General features: G+C 23.8%; 2 protein-coding genes across 2 annotated transcripts; both read left to right on the forward strand.

Moving 5' to 3' along the window:
- The first annotated feature begins 14,397 nt into the window (after positions 1–14,397).
- Positions 14,398–15,604, forward strand: P175DRAFT_0502442 (uncharacterized protein). Its single transcript, XM_040897385.1, has one exon. It carries the CDS (start codon positions 14,654–14,656, stop codon positions 15,113–15,115), a length of 462 nt encoding a protein of 153 aa, XP_040751690.1. The 5' UTR covers positions 14,398–14,653; the 3' UTR covers positions 15,116–15,604.
- Positions 15,605–15,715: 111 nt separating this feature from the next.
- Positions 15,716–17,717, forward strand: P175DRAFT_0510223 (uncharacterized protein; the record flags this gene model as incomplete). Its single annotated transcript, XM_040898495.1, has 8 exons — positions 15,716–15,879; positions 15,947–16,106; positions 16,180–16,402; positions 16,491–16,779; positions 16,828–17,012; positions 17,129–17,130; positions 17,205–17,557; positions 17,621–17,717. The coding sequence occupies 8 exons, from the start codon at positions 15,716–15,718 to the stop codon at positions 17,715–17,717; spliced, it is 1,473 nt and encodes a 490-aa protein (XP_040751691.1).
- Between the last annotated feature and the right edge of the window lie 116 nt (positions 17,718–17,833).

A 17,833-nucleotide genomic window follows, 5' to 3' on the forward strand; every position in this document is an offset into this window, starting at 1 on the left:
AGAGCTCCTATTATATTATTATTATTATATAATTAGCTTAAGATTAGTATAATAAGTCCTTATTTTATTATATTTTTAAATTACTTAAGTAATTTAATTTTAATCTTTAATTTTTTCTTTTAATAATATTAGGTATTTACTATTAAAAAAATATTAAAATTAATTAAATTTAATTAGCTATATTTTAAAATTAATTAATATTTTTTTTTTCTAAATTTATTATATAATATTCTATATTAAATTCTCTAATTTTATTAAGATTATTTATAATTTAATTTTTTATTTAAAATCTTATATAATATAATATTATTAAATTATTAGTAAAATATATAAGTTATTCTATCTTTATTTTATTAAAATTTATTCCTTCTTTAATTAAAAAATAATAAAAAATAAAGTCTTTATTTACTCTAATATTTATAAGTATCTTTATTATAATCTATTTCTTACCTACTAAAATAACTATAATAACTAGGAAGGGTCCTACTAGTACCTCTTTATTTTATTAAAGTACTAGAAATTCTAGAATATTTAATTATTATTAGTCTTAATTTTCTAATTTTTCTATCCCCTTAATATCTTCTCTATACTAGGAGTATTTCCTTATAATATAACTAATTTAATTATATTAATAATATTAGCCTTTTTTTTATTAATTCTAGTAATTCTACTACTCTTTCTTTAATTCTTTCTACTAAAATTTATTTAATTAAGAATTTATTATTTTATTATTATTTTTTTTTCTTTTTTAAATTATCCTTTAATATACAAGATCCTAGAAATTAATTTAATTATATTTTATTTAGCTTTTCCTACTTTTCTTATTTCTAAAATTTCTTATACCTTGCTCCTAATTTAATAACTTTAGCTAGATTTTATAATATTATTATATTTTACTAGATTTTCTTATATAATTTAAGCCAGGCTATTTAAATAATTAGCTAGTAGAGAAATTCTTTAAAATTAGTTTTAATTATTAAGATAAATTTCTTTATCTAGATTATTAGGATTTATATACTTTATTATAGTTTTTATTTTATATATAGAAGTTAGTAAATTATTATTTATTTATAATCTTTCTCTAATTTTAGAAAATTTTATAAGAATTTAATAAATTTTATATAAATAAGTTTTTTAAAATTTATTTTATATTTAGAGTACTATATTTATTTTATATTATTTTTTAAGTAATTTATAGTATAATAGACTTTAATTATATTATTCTTATAAAGTTTTTCTTATAATCTAAAGTAATTTTAAAAGTCTTCTAGGAAGATATTAAGTTTCTTTAGATTTTATATCTTAAAGAATTTAAGTTTAGGTATTTTTTTTTTACTTATTTATATAGCTTATACTATATATTAGGCTATATATTATAACTTATTATTTTTTATTAATTTAATAGGTTAGTACTAGAGAATTACTAATATTATTAAATCTTTCTTAATAATAGTTTCTAGAACTATAATTATAGATTTTATAAAATTTAGATTTATTATTTTTTTAAAAAAAAAGTAAATAATCCTTTTTATACTTACTATATTATTTTATTTAGTTAAGAAAGTATTTTAAATTATAAATATCTTATTAGTAAGATACTTAAGTATAAATAATATTAGTAAAAAAAATAAAGCTATATAAAGTATAAGAATAGTAAAAAGATATTAAAAGTAATAAAATAAAATATTTATCTCTTAATATTTTAGGAGTTATTATATTATTATTTATATTATTTAATTAAGTTACTAGTATAATATAGGTAACTTAAATATTATTATTCTCCTAATTACCCTTAGTTACTAGGTATATAGTTTGGCATGTGGTTTGGCATGTGGTTACATGTTACGTGGTCGCTGTGACAATTTTAAATAAATTAGTTAGAAAAGATAATAATAAAGAAAAGTTACTTATATAATTTTTTTATAAAGAATTAAATATTCTAATTAAAAATATTAATTTATAATATATTTATATATAAAAATATAAAATATTTATAAATATCTTATATAAAAATAAGATTAAAAGTATAAAAATATTACCTAGAGTAAAAATTAGTTAACTAATTAAATATAATAAAGATTATATCTATAAGGTATAATATCTAGATATAGGGAAGATAATTTAGTTAAGAGATATAATATTTAATAAAGATAATATTAATAAAATAGATAGAATATAACTATAACTTCTTAATAGATTAAAATTAAAGAATAATAGTTTATTTAGAGTAACTATACTTATTAATACTAAAAAAAAAAGAATAATTTATAATAAAGTATTTTAAAATAATATTATTCTTTAAATCTTATTATTAATAATTAATAATAAAGTTATTATAAGAAAAATTTAAATATTAATACTTAATCTAGCCCTACCTAAACTAAGTCTATCTAATCTAGAGGTAGGTACTAACTTAATATATCTATAGTTACCTACCTCTAGGGCTATTACTAAAACTACCCTACCTAACCTAGAGGCAGGTATTAAACTCATCATACTTAAGTAGCTACCTATCTCTAGGGCTGCCCCTAGGGCTATTTCTAAAACTACTAAGCTTATTATACTAGAGTAGATACTAGCCTCTAGGGCTATTTTTAAAACTATTACTAAGTAAAATAATCAAGTAATTAGCAAGGATATAAAGGAGATAGTAAGATCTAGTATAAAGGAATAATCTAGATAGGGTAGATATAAAAGAATAATTAATTATTTTACTATAAATAATTTATATATTAGTTAACTTATTTTTAAAAGAATACTAGTATTATAATTAATATAAAGGCTTTTAAAATTATTTACCTAATATAGGAAGATCTTACTAATTTTAGAATTTTTTAAAGATAACTATACTCTAATATTTATAGATATATTAAAAAGGAAGTATTTAAAGACTAAAAAGTAGGTTAAATTTAATATTAGGAATATAGAAATAATTAATTAAGTAAAGGTATAAAATCCTACTAATAAGAATACTAGTAATAATATTATTATTTTATAGAGATCTTTAAGATTTATAAAGGATTAATACTAAAGTATTTGCTTTAAAGATAAGTAGGCAAAGTAACTATAAGAAGAGAAGGTAAAATAAGAATAATAATCTTAATTCTAGTCTATATTACCTCTAAAAATACTTCTAGAAATATCTTATCTACCAGGATCCTATCTAAAGCTAGAAAAATCACCTAATATAATTATTATAATATTACTAGATACTATATTACTAGATCCTAGTAATTTTATACTAGAGATTAAGCCTATAAAGACTTATAAAATTAGAATCCTATAAACCTATACTTAAGTAATAAAGTTACTATAAAAGGATTACTAGATATAAGTAATATAAAGTTAAATTAGCAAGTTTAAAGCTATTTAAACTTATAAATTTATACTATTATTAAAGAATATAAAAGTTTTACTAGAAAAATAAATATATAATTTAAAGTTAGATATAAATAATAATATATTATAATTTTATATAAGATAGATTATATATAAAAATTTCTAAAAATTAAATATAGATTTTAACTAAATCTACTTCCTAGTAATAGTAGATACTTTAGTAAAATTATTTTTAAATATAGTTATTTATTTTAATTTAAAATAAGTATAATTTAATATAGTAATTACCTATCTTAATATAATAATTAAGGATTAAAAGATCTATATATACTAACTAACTAATTTTAATAAATAAGATAGTATAATATATCTACTACTCTAAGTCTTATATAGATTATAATAATTAGTATTTCTTTAATATAAAGAATTCTATAATATTCTAATAAAAATTAGTATAAAGGTAATTAATAAAAACCTATACTTTTATTATAACCTAGACTAGTAATTAATACTTATTATCTATATTAATAATATAATAGTTACTAGCCCTAATAAAGTAAATATTTAATAATTTATAGATAAGCTAAAAAAATATTTTAAATTAAAATAACTAAGTAAACCTATATAGTTCTTAGGATATAATATTTATAGACTACTTAGTAATCTAATATTAATATTCTAATATATATATATCTAAAAGATACTCCATAAATAGAATTTTCATGATCTTTAGTCATGTCATATACTAATAACTCCAGGATAGAAATTAACTAAAGAGATGCCAGAAACTAGCAGTATTATTTAAGATACTAGTAGTGTTATTCCAGATATTATGTATGCCTCTACTGGTAAAGATAATATTACTTACTACTAGGAATTAACTAGATCTTTAAATTGGATCACTATTTAGACCTAACTAGATATTTAATATATAATAATATAACTATTATAAAGAAATTATAATCCTAGTAAGTTAGACTATAATATAATTAAATAAGTTTTCTAATATTTAAAGAAGATTTTAGATTATATAATAATTTTAGATTATTTAAATAATTTATTATATATATATATTAATACCTCCTATATAGATTATAAAGATAAAAAATTAATAAAAGACTTTATATTTTTTATATTTAGAGTACTAATTATATAAAGATTAGTAAAGTAATTACTAGTTATCCTAAATTTAATTATTACTAAATTTATTATATAGAATACTATAATAAAGCTAACTATATAATTATAAAAGCTATATATAGCTATTAAATTAGAAAAATCTATAAAAAATACTATATCTTTATATATTAATTCTACTAATATTATTACTTTAATAAAAAAGCTAAATTATATATTTATACTTTATTAAATAGATATTTACTATTTGTCACGGCGACCACATAACATGCAACCACATGCTAAACCACATGCTAAACCACATACCTAGTAACCAAAGGTAATTAGGAGAATAGTAATATTTAAGTTACCTATACTATACTAGTAACTTAACTAGATAATATAAATAATAATATAATAATTCCTAAAGTATTAAGAGATAAGTACTTTATTTTATTATTTTTAATATTTTTTTATTATTCTTATACTCTATATAGCTTTACTTTCTTTATTAATATTATTTATACCTAAGTATCTTATTAATAAGATATTTATAATTTAAAGTACTTTCTTAATTAAATAAAATAATATAATAAGTATAAGAAGAATTACTTACTTCTTTTTTTAAGAAATAATAAATCTAAATTTTATAAAATTTATAACTATAGTTTTAGAAACTATTATTAAAGAAGATTTAATAGTACTAGTAATTCTTTAATACTAACCTATTAAATTAATAAAAGATAATAAGTTATAATATATAGCCTAATATATAGTATAAGCTATATAAATAAGTAAGAAAAAAATACCTAAACTTAAATTCTTTAAGATATAAAATCTAAAGAAACTTAATATCTTTCTAGAAGACTTTTAAAATTACTTTAGATTATAAGAAAAACTTTATAAAAATAATATAATTAAAGTTTATTATATTATAAATTATTTAAAAAATAATATAAAGTAAGTATAGTACTCTAAATATAAAATAAATTTTAAAAAATTTATTTATATAAAATTTATTAAATTCTTATAAAATTTCTTAAAATTAGAAAGAAATTATAAATAGATAATAGCTTATTAACTCTTATATATAAGATAAGGACTATAATAGAATATATAAATCTTAATAATCTAGATAGAGGAATTTATTTTAATAATTAAAGCTAATTTTAAAGGATTTTTTTACTAGCTAGCTATCTAAATAGCCTGGCCTAAATTATATAAGAAAATCTAGTAGAATATAATAATATTATAAAGTCTAGCTAAAGTTACTAAACTAGAGATAAGGTATAAGAAACTTTAGAAATAAGAGAAATAAAAAAAGTTAAATAAAATATAATTAAACTAATTCCTAGAATCTTATATATTAAAAAATAATTTAAAAAAGAGAAAAAAAAATAATAATAAAATAATAAATCTCTAATTAAATAAATTCTAGTAAAAAAAATTAAAAAAAAAGTAATAGAATTACTAGAATTAATAAAAAAAAGGCTAATATTACTAGTATAATTAAATTAATTATATTATAAGAAAATATTCCTAGTATAAAGAAAATATTAAGGAGGCAGGAGAATTAAAGAATTAAAATTAATAATAATTAAATATTCTAGAATCTCTAGTACTTTAATAAGATAAAGAGGTACTAATAAGACTCTTTCTAGCTACTATAATTATTTTAGTAAGTAAGAAATAGATTATAATAAGAGTACTTATAGATATTAGAGTAAATAAGAACTTTATTTTTTATTATTTTTTAACTAAAGAAGAAATAAATCTTAATAAAATAAAGATAGAGTAATCTATATATTTTACTAATAATTTAATAATATTATATTATATAAGATTCTAGATAAAGAGCTAAATTATAGATAGTCTTAATAAAATTAAAGAATTTAATATAAAATATTATATAATAAATTTAGAAAAAAAAAATATTAATTAATCTTAAGATATAATTAATTAAATTTAGTTAATTTTAATATTTTTTTAGTAATAAATACCTAATATTATTAAGGAAAAAAATTAAAGATTAAATTTAAATTATTTAAGTAATTTAAAAGTATAATAAAGTAAGAATTTACTATACTAGTCTTAAGCTAATTATATAATAATAATAATATAATAGAGGCTTTCTCTAAATATTATAAAAAATAGAAATTAATATTTTTAAAGAAAAAGATAGAGATACTTCTCTTTAGAAAAGCTAATTATAATATATTATTAATTACTAGTATAATATTATTAATAGGCTAGCTATATAATATATTAAGGATAAAATTAGTAATCTTAAGGAAGTATATTAATTAAATATTAAAAAAAAAATAAATCTAGCCTTTAATAAGTATAGCAGGCATGCTAGTACTTTTTATATAAAAGACTAATAAATTACTATAGTTTTATATAAATTATAGAAATTTAAATATAATTATTATTAAGAATTAATATTCTCTCCTATAAATTAATAAACTAATAAACTAACTAGTTAGAGTTAAATAATTTATTAAATTAGATTTATAAGATATCTATTACTAGATTTATATTTATTAAAGTAATAAGTAAAAGATAATATTTTATATAAGATATAAATATTATAAATATTTAATTATATCTTTTAAATTATATAATATTCTAGCTATTTTTTAAGTATATATTAATAAAATAATAAAAAAGATTCTAGATAAATTTTATATAATATATTTAGATAATATCCTAATTTATTTATAAATAAAGAAAGAATATAAATATTATATTAATAAAATATTATTATATCTCTAGAAGTATAATCTTTATATAAAACTTTTAAAATATAATTTTTACTAGAAGGAAGTATATTTTTTTAGCTTTATTATAAGAATTAAAGAAATTTAAATAGATTTTAAGTAAGTATATATTATAAGTAATTAACTAGAATTATATTTATTTTATAATATTTAAATATTTCTAGGATTTATAAGATATTTTTAAAAATTTATTTACTAGTATTCTAAGATTACTACTTTATTAAATAATATATTAAAAGAAATAATAAAGGAGAGAAAGAGTAGTCTCTTTAAAATAATAGAGAATAATTAAAGTATTTTTAAGATACTAAAGCAGGCATTCTCTAGATCTCTAGTATTATAATATTTTAATCTAGAATAAGAGATATTTCTAGTAACTAATATATTAGATTTTATAATTATAAAAATTCTAATATAATATAATAATATCTAGTCTATAAAAATATAGTATATTATTTAATAATTTATAATTTTTTATTTAAAAAAGTTAATTAAAGTAAAGAAGAGATATAAAACTTATAATTAAGAATTATTAATTATAGTAAAATATTTTAAAATATAATATTATTATTTTAAAGATAATCTATATATAATATATATATAAATAAATTATATAAATCTAAAATATTTCTATATTATTAAAATTTTAAATTAATACTAGACTAAATAAGTTAAGCTCTTAATAATATATAATTTCTAGATTAAATATTAGTTTAATAATCTTAATTTAGCTAATATATCTTTAAGATAAAAGAATTATAAATTTATTTAATAAAATATAATTAAGAAACTCTTACCTATACTTTAAGTAAAGTTAGGAGATTTATAGAATAATTAAAATAAAAATAAAATAATAGCTTTCTAAGAGATTCTAATTATATAATTAAAAAATCTAGAATTTTTAATTTAAAAAATACTAATATAAAGAGTAGCTAGTAATAAGTAAGTTTATAAAATATTATTAATTATTTTATAAGACTTACTTTAAAAGATATAATATAAAAATACTTATATAAGTTAAATTTAAAGTAATATTAGTAAGAAATACTTAATATACTAGAGATATACTTAAATAGTAGGAAAATTACTTAAATAAGAAGTAATAAAGTAATTTAGAAATAATATTAAATAAAAATAAATTTATAAGAATAAATAGTAAGTTAATAATAATAAGCTAGTATAATATAATAAGATTATTTATATTTTTTTTAATTAAATAATATATTAAGAATTACTAAAGATATATTATAATAACTTATATATAAGTTACTTTAGTTAAGAAAAAATATTAGATTTTATTAAATAAAAATTTTATTAAAATATCTTATAATATAATATTAAAGAGTATATAAAGAGCTATTTAATTTACTAAAAAATAAAAATATCTAGATAATTTCTATTAAGCTAGCTTATAAAGCTCCTAGTACTAGAATATTCTTAATAAAATCTAATTCTAGACTTTATTATAAACTTACTACTATTAATATAAAAGGGGTATATATATAATACTATTTTAATAATTATAAATTAATATATTAAGAGAGCTAAATATCTTTTAATAATAAGAAATATTAATATTAAGAAGCTAGCTAATATATTTATAAAAGAAATTATATTTAAAATAAGAATATTAAGAAATCTAGTAAATAATTATAGCTTACTCTTTACTAGTAAATATTAGACCTAGCTATACTAAGAATTTTAAGTTAAAGAATAATTAAATACTATATTTTATTTATAGATAGATAGCTAAATAAAATATTAGAATTAGATATTAAAGATCTATCTAAAGACTTATATTAATTATTAATAAATTAATTAAATAAACTAGCTAGGCATGATAGAATTTATATATAATAATATAAAAAATATATTATTAGAAATATTCTCTTATAAGGTATAATATAATTACTAGCTAGTACTACTTAAGTTTACTAATATTAGGGACTCTAGTATAATTATAGTAATAGAAAAATAACTTAACTAATTATAAGTAAAATACTATTAGCTAGAAAAAAATCTATACTATACTACTAAATAATAAGTAAGGAATTATAATAAAAAGTATTATCTAACTAAATATTATATAAGCTAATAAATATTACTATTTATAAAGAATATCTATATATAAAGATCTAGTAAGAAGCTAGATATTAAATATAAAGGGCTATTTAAAATAATTAAGGTAATAAATTAATAAATATATTATTTATAATTACTTAAGTTATATAAGAAAATCTATCTAATCTTTTATATATTATTCCTTAAGAAATAGAATATAAAAAATAGTAACTTACTAATACTACTCTAGCTAGTTATTATTAATAATAAAAAAAAATAAGAGATAGAATAGATTATTATATAATAAAAGCTATATAATAAAGACTAATACCTAGTTAAATAAAAAGAATAACTAATATATAAGAATACTTAATAATTAGTAAAAGATTTAAAAAATATATAAGATATTTTAAATAAGTTTTACTATATAAATAAGATATAAGTAAGATATTAATAAAATATTATAAAATAATAAAATATAAAAATAATAAATTAATAAGATTAAAGAATTAAAAAGACTATAAAAATATATTAATAATATTATTTTTTCTCTTTTTCTTATTAAATTTTAAAATTTAATAGGGATATATTATAAGTATTAAAAAATTTTAAAAAAATAACTTAATTTTATTATATAAAAATAAAAATAATAAAGTACTTATATTATAATATTAATAAATTTTTAATTATTATAATTATTTTAAATCTTTTTATTACTATTCTCTAACTTTATTATACTACCCCTAATATATTATATATTAAATAAATAAAATATATTATAATTAATAAATTAAAGTAATTTCTTTATCTAGTCCTTAATCTTAAAATAATAGATAAAAATCTTAGTAATATAGGCCTATTAAATATAGGCTATTATATCTACTACCTTACTAGATATTACCTAAATTTCCCTAAGACTAACCTATATAGATAGAATAATAAGAAAGTACTTTTTATATAAATAAGTATATTAAATATACTATTATTCTAGATTTAGATATATATAAGAATAAGCTTTTATAGAACTATTATCTATATATTATTAAAATTTAGTATAATATAAGTAATATAGTATTTATATAATAGTAACTAGGCTAGTAGAGATAACTAGAATAGTTAAAGTAGCTAGAATTATAATAATAGTAAGAATAATAAAAGCTAGTATAATAATAAGAGCTAGTATAATAATAGGAGCTGGTATAATAATAATAGTAGGAATAACTAGAGTTACTATAGTAGAAAAAGTAAAAAAAAAAATAATAAGAGTTACTATAATATTAGAAGTAGTTATAGAAAATAAGAAGGATATAATCTTATTAGATAATAAAATAATAATAATAAAAATTATAAGAAATATACTAGTAATAATAAAAATTATAGGTATTATAATTAATATAAATATAAGAAGATTTATTATAAAAGTTTATAAATAATTAGTATAATAAACTTATATTACTAGAATAAAGATACTTATAAAGAAAAAAATAATAATAGCTAAATAAACTCTCTTTTATAAAGATATAGTTAGTATAATATTAGATAAAGAATATTTTAAGGAAGCTATAAGATTTATAATATAATTAATTATTATTATAATATTTAAATAATAATAACTTATTTAATATAATATATTAATTTATTAAAAGAGACTTTTTAAAATATAAATTAAATTAAAAAAAATATATATAAAAAAGTATTCTCTTATAATATTTATATTATAATAATATCTTTATTTATTATTAATATATTTAGTAAATTACTTACTCTTATTTATTATTTTATTTAAAGTAAAATATAATATTATTTATATTTTATTTAATAAAGTATAATTAATAAAAATAATATTATATATATTATTATTATTTCTAGTATTAAATAAAAAAGTAGATTATATTATATTAACTAGGACTAGCTCCTTCTTAGTAGAATATTAAGCTAGATTAGGTATAATATATATAATATGTAGATATATTACTAAGAAGAGAGAAGATAATTATTATAGTAATTATATAATATATAATTATATATTAAACTATATATTAAATTATATATCTAATAATTAAAAATAATTAAAAAAATAATAATATTTAAGTTACTTATATTATACTAGTAACTTAATTAAATAATATAAATAATAATATAATAATCCTTAAAATACTAAGAGGTAAGTACTTTATTTTATTACTTCTAATACCTTCCTACTATCCTTGTACTCTGTGTAGCTTTGCTTCCTTTACTAACACTACCCATACCCAAGTGCCTCGCCAGCAAGACACTTACACTATTTCTTTATAAAAGAGATAATTAAAAATAGTAGAATTTAATTATAAATAGTTAGTAAAAAGGATAATATTACTAATACAGTCGGTGATCACCTGATACACGGCCCCACCTGATGCACAAAATCACTACTAACTATAAGAACCAACATGAAGTAATTTAACCATATATAATTAATATTATCTCTTAAATTTTTAGTGGTTAAAAGTAGTTATTAGATATAGTCTATAGATAATTTTTAGTCACCTTAAAAGTAGTATAGTAGTTAGATCTCGCAGCCTTGATAATTTACTATAGGAGGGGCCTCAATAATATTTATAGGGGTTATTAGCCTGATTTCTATAGATTTTAGCTAGTATAAAGTTATAAATATCTTCTTTAGGATCTTCTTTACTTTCTAGAAGTTATTTTAAAGCTAATAATCTACCTTTTTTACCAGGCATGTCTTCTCCTTCTATTATTTTTTCTACTCTACCTCTAATAACCATAATTCTTATTAAGATACTTAATTTCTCTTATACTCTTTAAGTAAGTATTATTTTTCTTCTTTAGCAAGCTACTAACAGACCTTTTCTTCCTCTTTTAAGGCCTTAATAAGTTATATAGCCTTATCTTTCTATTTCTAAAGATTATAGGCTTGCTAGATCTTTTATAGAGAGTAAAATATTATACTACTATCCTTAGGTACTATAAGCTCAAATTTTAAAGGCTTACTATACTAGTACTTCTTCTTCTTATTCTAGAGAGTTAATTTAAGGTCCTTATAATATAATTTAAGAATTATATTCTCTATAAAAAAATAATATATTATAAAACTTAACTTCTTAGTATTCTTATTATATATATTAGTAACTATATAATTTAGAAGCCTTTTAATCTTTCTCTAATCCTCTACTTATAGGATTAATCATAAGAAATTACTAGATAATAGCTATAAGTCTATCTTTCTATTAAATTAGACTAAAATAATCTTAAGATTAAGTAGTAATATCCTAATAATTTTTTATAAAGAAAGTATATTTTTTAATAATAAAGTCTAATTCCAGGCTAGCTAGAAGAGATAGAAAAAATCCTACTTAGTAATATAGTTAAGATCTATTAATTTATGTAAGAAATTCTCTAGATTCTTACTATAAGTAGTAGAAAGAGAACTAAAGATTCTAATATTAAGTAGCTACAGTAAATAAATTAAATAAAATAGATAAATTATTAAAAGAATCTTATTAGTATTATAGTAATTAATAAACTTTATAGTAAGGTAAGATCTATAATTATTAAGGATTAGAAATCTCTAATACCTCTATATTTTCTTTTTTATCTCCTGGTTAAATATATTTATTAACTAGGTATATCCTAGCTTATTATTTATCTAACTACTTGTAGAGGAGGTAAAGAAGCAATTATAAAGCTTAGGATTAAAGTCTTATAGCCAGGAATCCTGGATATTACTACTAGTAGCCTAGTAAATAAGACCTGGTAAGAGCAAGCTTCTATTAGCATAAATATAAGTAATTAAGGTTATCTACTCTTAATTTCTATTTTACAGGCACTACTTAAAGGCCCTATTCTTATATTTCTACTTAAAAAAGATCCTAAGACCTTTAACAAGTATTCTAATAAGAAATCCTTTTTTATTTATATTATAGATATCCTCTATATATAGCTTATATTCCTCTAGTTTCTAGTATAGTAATTTAAAATATAGTATATATTTATATATAGAATTAGCTTATTTTCATATAGTATTAATAGTAGTTATATAGGTTAAAATAAGATTATCTTAGTATTACTTTAGAAAGTAGCTAGGCTAGTATTTTCTAGACTTCTATCTACTTATTTCCTTTATAAAATTATATAATATTTTATGGGATATAAAAAGGCCTTATTTAGTAAGTTTATTAATATATCTTATAAGTTCTTTTTCATATTAATTACTAAGAGCTTGCTATTACTTATATTAATAATCTTTTAAATATGAAACCCTATAATAGTACCTTAATAATATTAATTACTCAATACTAAATTATTTTACAATTTTAGTATAGTTAATTAAAGTGCCTGGTTCTAAGGAATCGATTGCTTCTAATACTACTTTAATTAGAGTTATATTAAATAAGATATGTGAAGTTGAAAATTGCTATCTAGAAAGTCAGTAAGGGGCAAAATGTGCATGAGATGGGGCCGTGCATCAGGTGATCACCGACTGTAAGCTAATTAAGGTACTACTAATTATAAAATTTAATAAATTTATTAAGAGGTTAGGTTTTAGTAGATTAGAGATAGACTCTAAATAGCTTCATATAATAGATATGTTACTAAGGGGGGTATATTAGAGTACTGCACTTAGTAAATACAACTAGCACCACTATAAAGCAGCATCACTATAAAGAAGAAGATAGCAACACATGACTACCCAGTATATTTAAGCCACTATTTCCTTCTAGATCTCCATACTTCTTCCAAGCATCTTCTTCATCTCTCCATCTCCTAGTTAGACCCAATTTGAACCCATTTCAGTCAACTTTCTACCGTCATAGTTTGACGACCTCTCATCAAGTCATATATCATAGCAAGATAGCCCAGTAGTCAATGCCATTCTCCATGCGCAACTCCACAAGAAATCCCTGTGTATAGTTATAGTTCTCAGTCTCTCATCTTAGTTACGAGCTCTATTAGGGTTTTGATAGGTCACAAAGAGAGCGGAAGCCCGTCCTTGCATGTTTTTAATGGCCAACAAGTAATCCAGTCATGCAATAACATGTCTATTAATCTGACTGGTTGCCTTATTCCACCGCAAGTGAAACATCCGACAAGAGCCATCAATCAATCACAATCCCCCAGGCTTACCCAGAGCCACTTGTTCTGGGATAAATATAGAGACTGATCCAACCTGTAACTTGATCATTTGGGTGGACCGTTTAAAAGTGCGTTTCCTCCCTTGCTTTTGCTTCATTCTTCATTCTACTGTCTCTCGTGCCTAACGCTGCTCGCTCACAACCCCACCACCATTTGACTCTCCTCCCTCACGACGAAGAGAAGAAACGAGAGACCCCTGGAATAGGTCTGAAGAATAATAAATGGCTGCTACGACCACGACCACGACCACCGCCGCCTCTTCCACCTGCACAGGCAACATCTGGGTGCTTCCCACTCAAGATGCCGCCTGTGCTGTGCCGGCCTCGGGCAACTACTCCGATATTATGAAGAAATGCTGCTCGTCTGCAGAAGTCCGGTCCTACGATAATGATTGCGGTCTGTACTGTCTAGCCCAGGGCCAGACGGTTTCCAGTCTCTTGAGCTGCATCCAAGACAACGGCGCCACGGCGGGTGAATTCTTCTGTAACGCCAACATGTCTGCAACGGCCACTGCCACTGCCACCAAGACTGCTGAAAGTTCCTCGACCAAGACCTCCGCCGATAGCTCGGCCTCGGCCTCGAATACGGACAACGCGGGTGTAGTGAACAAGCCTCTTTCTATGTCTGGCTTGGGGGTGTTGGCAATGTTATTCTGCTCGACTGTTGTGGGGGTTATGGCTTAATTGGGCTTTTCTTTTTTTTTCTTTTTTTTTTTTTTTGCGTTCAGAATCTAGCAGGTGAAATAATCGAGGTTGTATTGCAGTTCTACATAGTTCCTGGGCTGACTGACTAGCTGATCTGTATTATAGACTTCTTAGTCGCTACAACTCACTGCAGGCGGAGAGCAGCACAAATGAGCAGCAGTTCACGGGCTGCACTTACTGAGATCCCACTCCTTGCTTCGCCTACTTTGTGGCTTGTTTTTGATGTGGTTTCCAAACTACGTCTTGGAATAGCACCTGAATGCTAGTTCGGCCTTGATATTCGCATAGTTGAGCGATAGGTTGCTATCGTCATTCACATATTCAGTAGAGAACGTATAGCTCCCTAGCTAGCTACCTTGGTCTAGAATAAATCAGACCCGATGACTCCCTCCCTGCGTCACCAATGTATGTACTATTCATCCTTGCGTTACCCTTGCAATAGACCTGAATGAAAGAATATGTCTCATCACTCAAGAATGAATGCCTCCCGATACATAGCAGTCCGAACTCGAGGGGCAGCATTCTCTTTAACCCCCTGCCCGCTCAGCAATAACGCCCAGTAACGTCCAATACAGCACAATGGCTGATCTGAAAGAAGCCGAAAAGGTGCTCGACTTTGAGCTGCATAAAGTCTCCCGTAAACCGACTCTCCATACAGGAGAGATCATCCTCATTCACCAGAGCCACGGCCCGGAACTTACACGTTCTCTATCCTGGCTAGGCGCCTTGGGATTAGCATTCAGGTAACCAGGCTTCTTCCCGAACCCTAACCCAGGAACTTTATTTTTTTTTTTTTTTGACGCGCGACAGCATCTCCAATTCGTGGATTGGCTATGCGGCGACACTAGGAACCATGCTCACATACGGCGGCGGCCAGACATCGCTTTTTGGCGCGATTTTAGGCGGAGTCGCGCAGTGGATAGTGCTCTTGGGAACAGCAGAGCTGGCTTCGGCGTTTCCGTCGTCGGGTGTAAGTGCGATGCAAAAGCATGCCTCTTGCGTAATTCGAAGCGTTTCCTCACCACCAGAAACCGTCATCATAGGGCCATTACCATTTCACCTATTGGTTGGCTCCACGGGGGACGCGGAAGTTGGCCTCGTTCACGGTGGGCATGATCACGCTGTTGGCCTGGTGGATCAGCTTAATCTCGGGGCTGATATACATTACTACCTCGGTTTTCGGGATCGTCGCCTTTTGGACCCCCGGGTTTGTGATACGCGAATGGCAGATATATCTGGGGTACTTGTTGGCAATGCTTCTTTCCTGTGAGTGTCCGCGAGATGCGTGATGCGGACTGAAGGCTGGGTCTCTGGGGCTGGCTGACCGGACCGGACCGGGCCTGGAATCATACAGTAATTCCTCTTTTCTCGGTTCCTGTGGAGAAGACCGACTACATGACCCGGACAACCCTTGCGGTGTCGATTGTTGGGCTCGTGGTGACAATTGTCATCCTCCCCGCTATGGGCGGTAATGACTATCATCCGGAAAACATCATGATCAATCGCAATCAGAGCGGATGGGCGACGCCAACCGGGTGGCTTTTGAGTATGGCCCAGGCTGAGTACTCCTTTGTTGGAGCAGGGACCATCGTTCATCTCGCAGAGGAGACTCCGAGACCTGATCGAATCCTTCCGTTCGTGATGTGAGTCCCCCCCGTCTCCCTGGATATTGGATCGGCTGACGGCGACAGCAATATGACGACGCTAATCGGCTTGCTGGGAGTGATACCCTGGGTGATTGGCGTGCTCTGCGGTATTGACGACGTGGATGCAGTCCAGAGAGCATTCGTACCGAGTCTCGAGGCTTACTACCAGGTGACGGGGAGCAAAGCGGCCGCGACCTTTCTCCAAGCGTGCATAGCTTTGATTTGTTACAGTATGTGTGCAGGCCCAGCATAAACCTCGTCGGTTTTGGCTAACATTCCCGGATTCAAGCTGCGATATGTGCGCAGTGGATCACAAATAGTCGGATTGCATGGACTCTAGCCCGAGATGTACAACTATTTCTTTCCCGGCGTGATGTTTTAACTATTTTCCATGAATGACTATGTACTGAACACACACCTAGAACGGTCTCCCTTTCTCCCGATACTGGAACCACATTGACCCCCAGTACAAGTTCCCTGTCCGGACTGCTCTCCTTTCGGCTGCGTTTACCGTGCTTTTTGGCGTTATCTACATTGCCAGTACTACAGCTTTCAACTCCATGATCAACATTACCACCCTCCTGGCTAACGTGGCGTTCACCATCCCGCAGGGTATCCTAGCCATCGGCGGTCGAAACAAGCTACCTGCTCGACATTTCAATCTGGGGCGGTTTGGGTATCCGGTGAATATCTTTTCTGTATTGTGGCTCATTCTGTCCGGGGTGCTATTCTGCCTGCCGGTAACGCTTCCAACTACCTTGAGTTCCATGAACTAGTATGCTTTTTTTCCCGGCCTTGCGCGCTTTGAGACTGCTGCCCGTGCTGACAATTCTCGCAGTGGATCAGTCGTGCTAGTTGGGATCTTCCTCGCCATTCTACTGATGTATATCGAACGACGAGGGAAGTTTTCCGGACCACAGATTCTCCACGCTTGAATAGGCCTCGGCGTGGTCCAAAAACCAGAACCCACGAGTAATATTTGACGACTGAAAAGAAAGATTTTTTGTTTTCTTACTTGCTTCGTATAAGGTTGTAAAATTAGTTCCCTTCT

Source organism: Aspergillus ochraceoroseus (genome assembly GCF_002846915.1).
Source record: "Aspergillus ochraceoroseus IBT 24754 chromosome Unknown P175scaffold_5, whole genome shotgun sequence".
Taxonomy (NCBI): Eukaryota; Fungi; Ascomycota; class Eurotiomycetes; order Eurotiales; family Aspergillaceae; genus Aspergillus; species Aspergillus ochraceoroseus.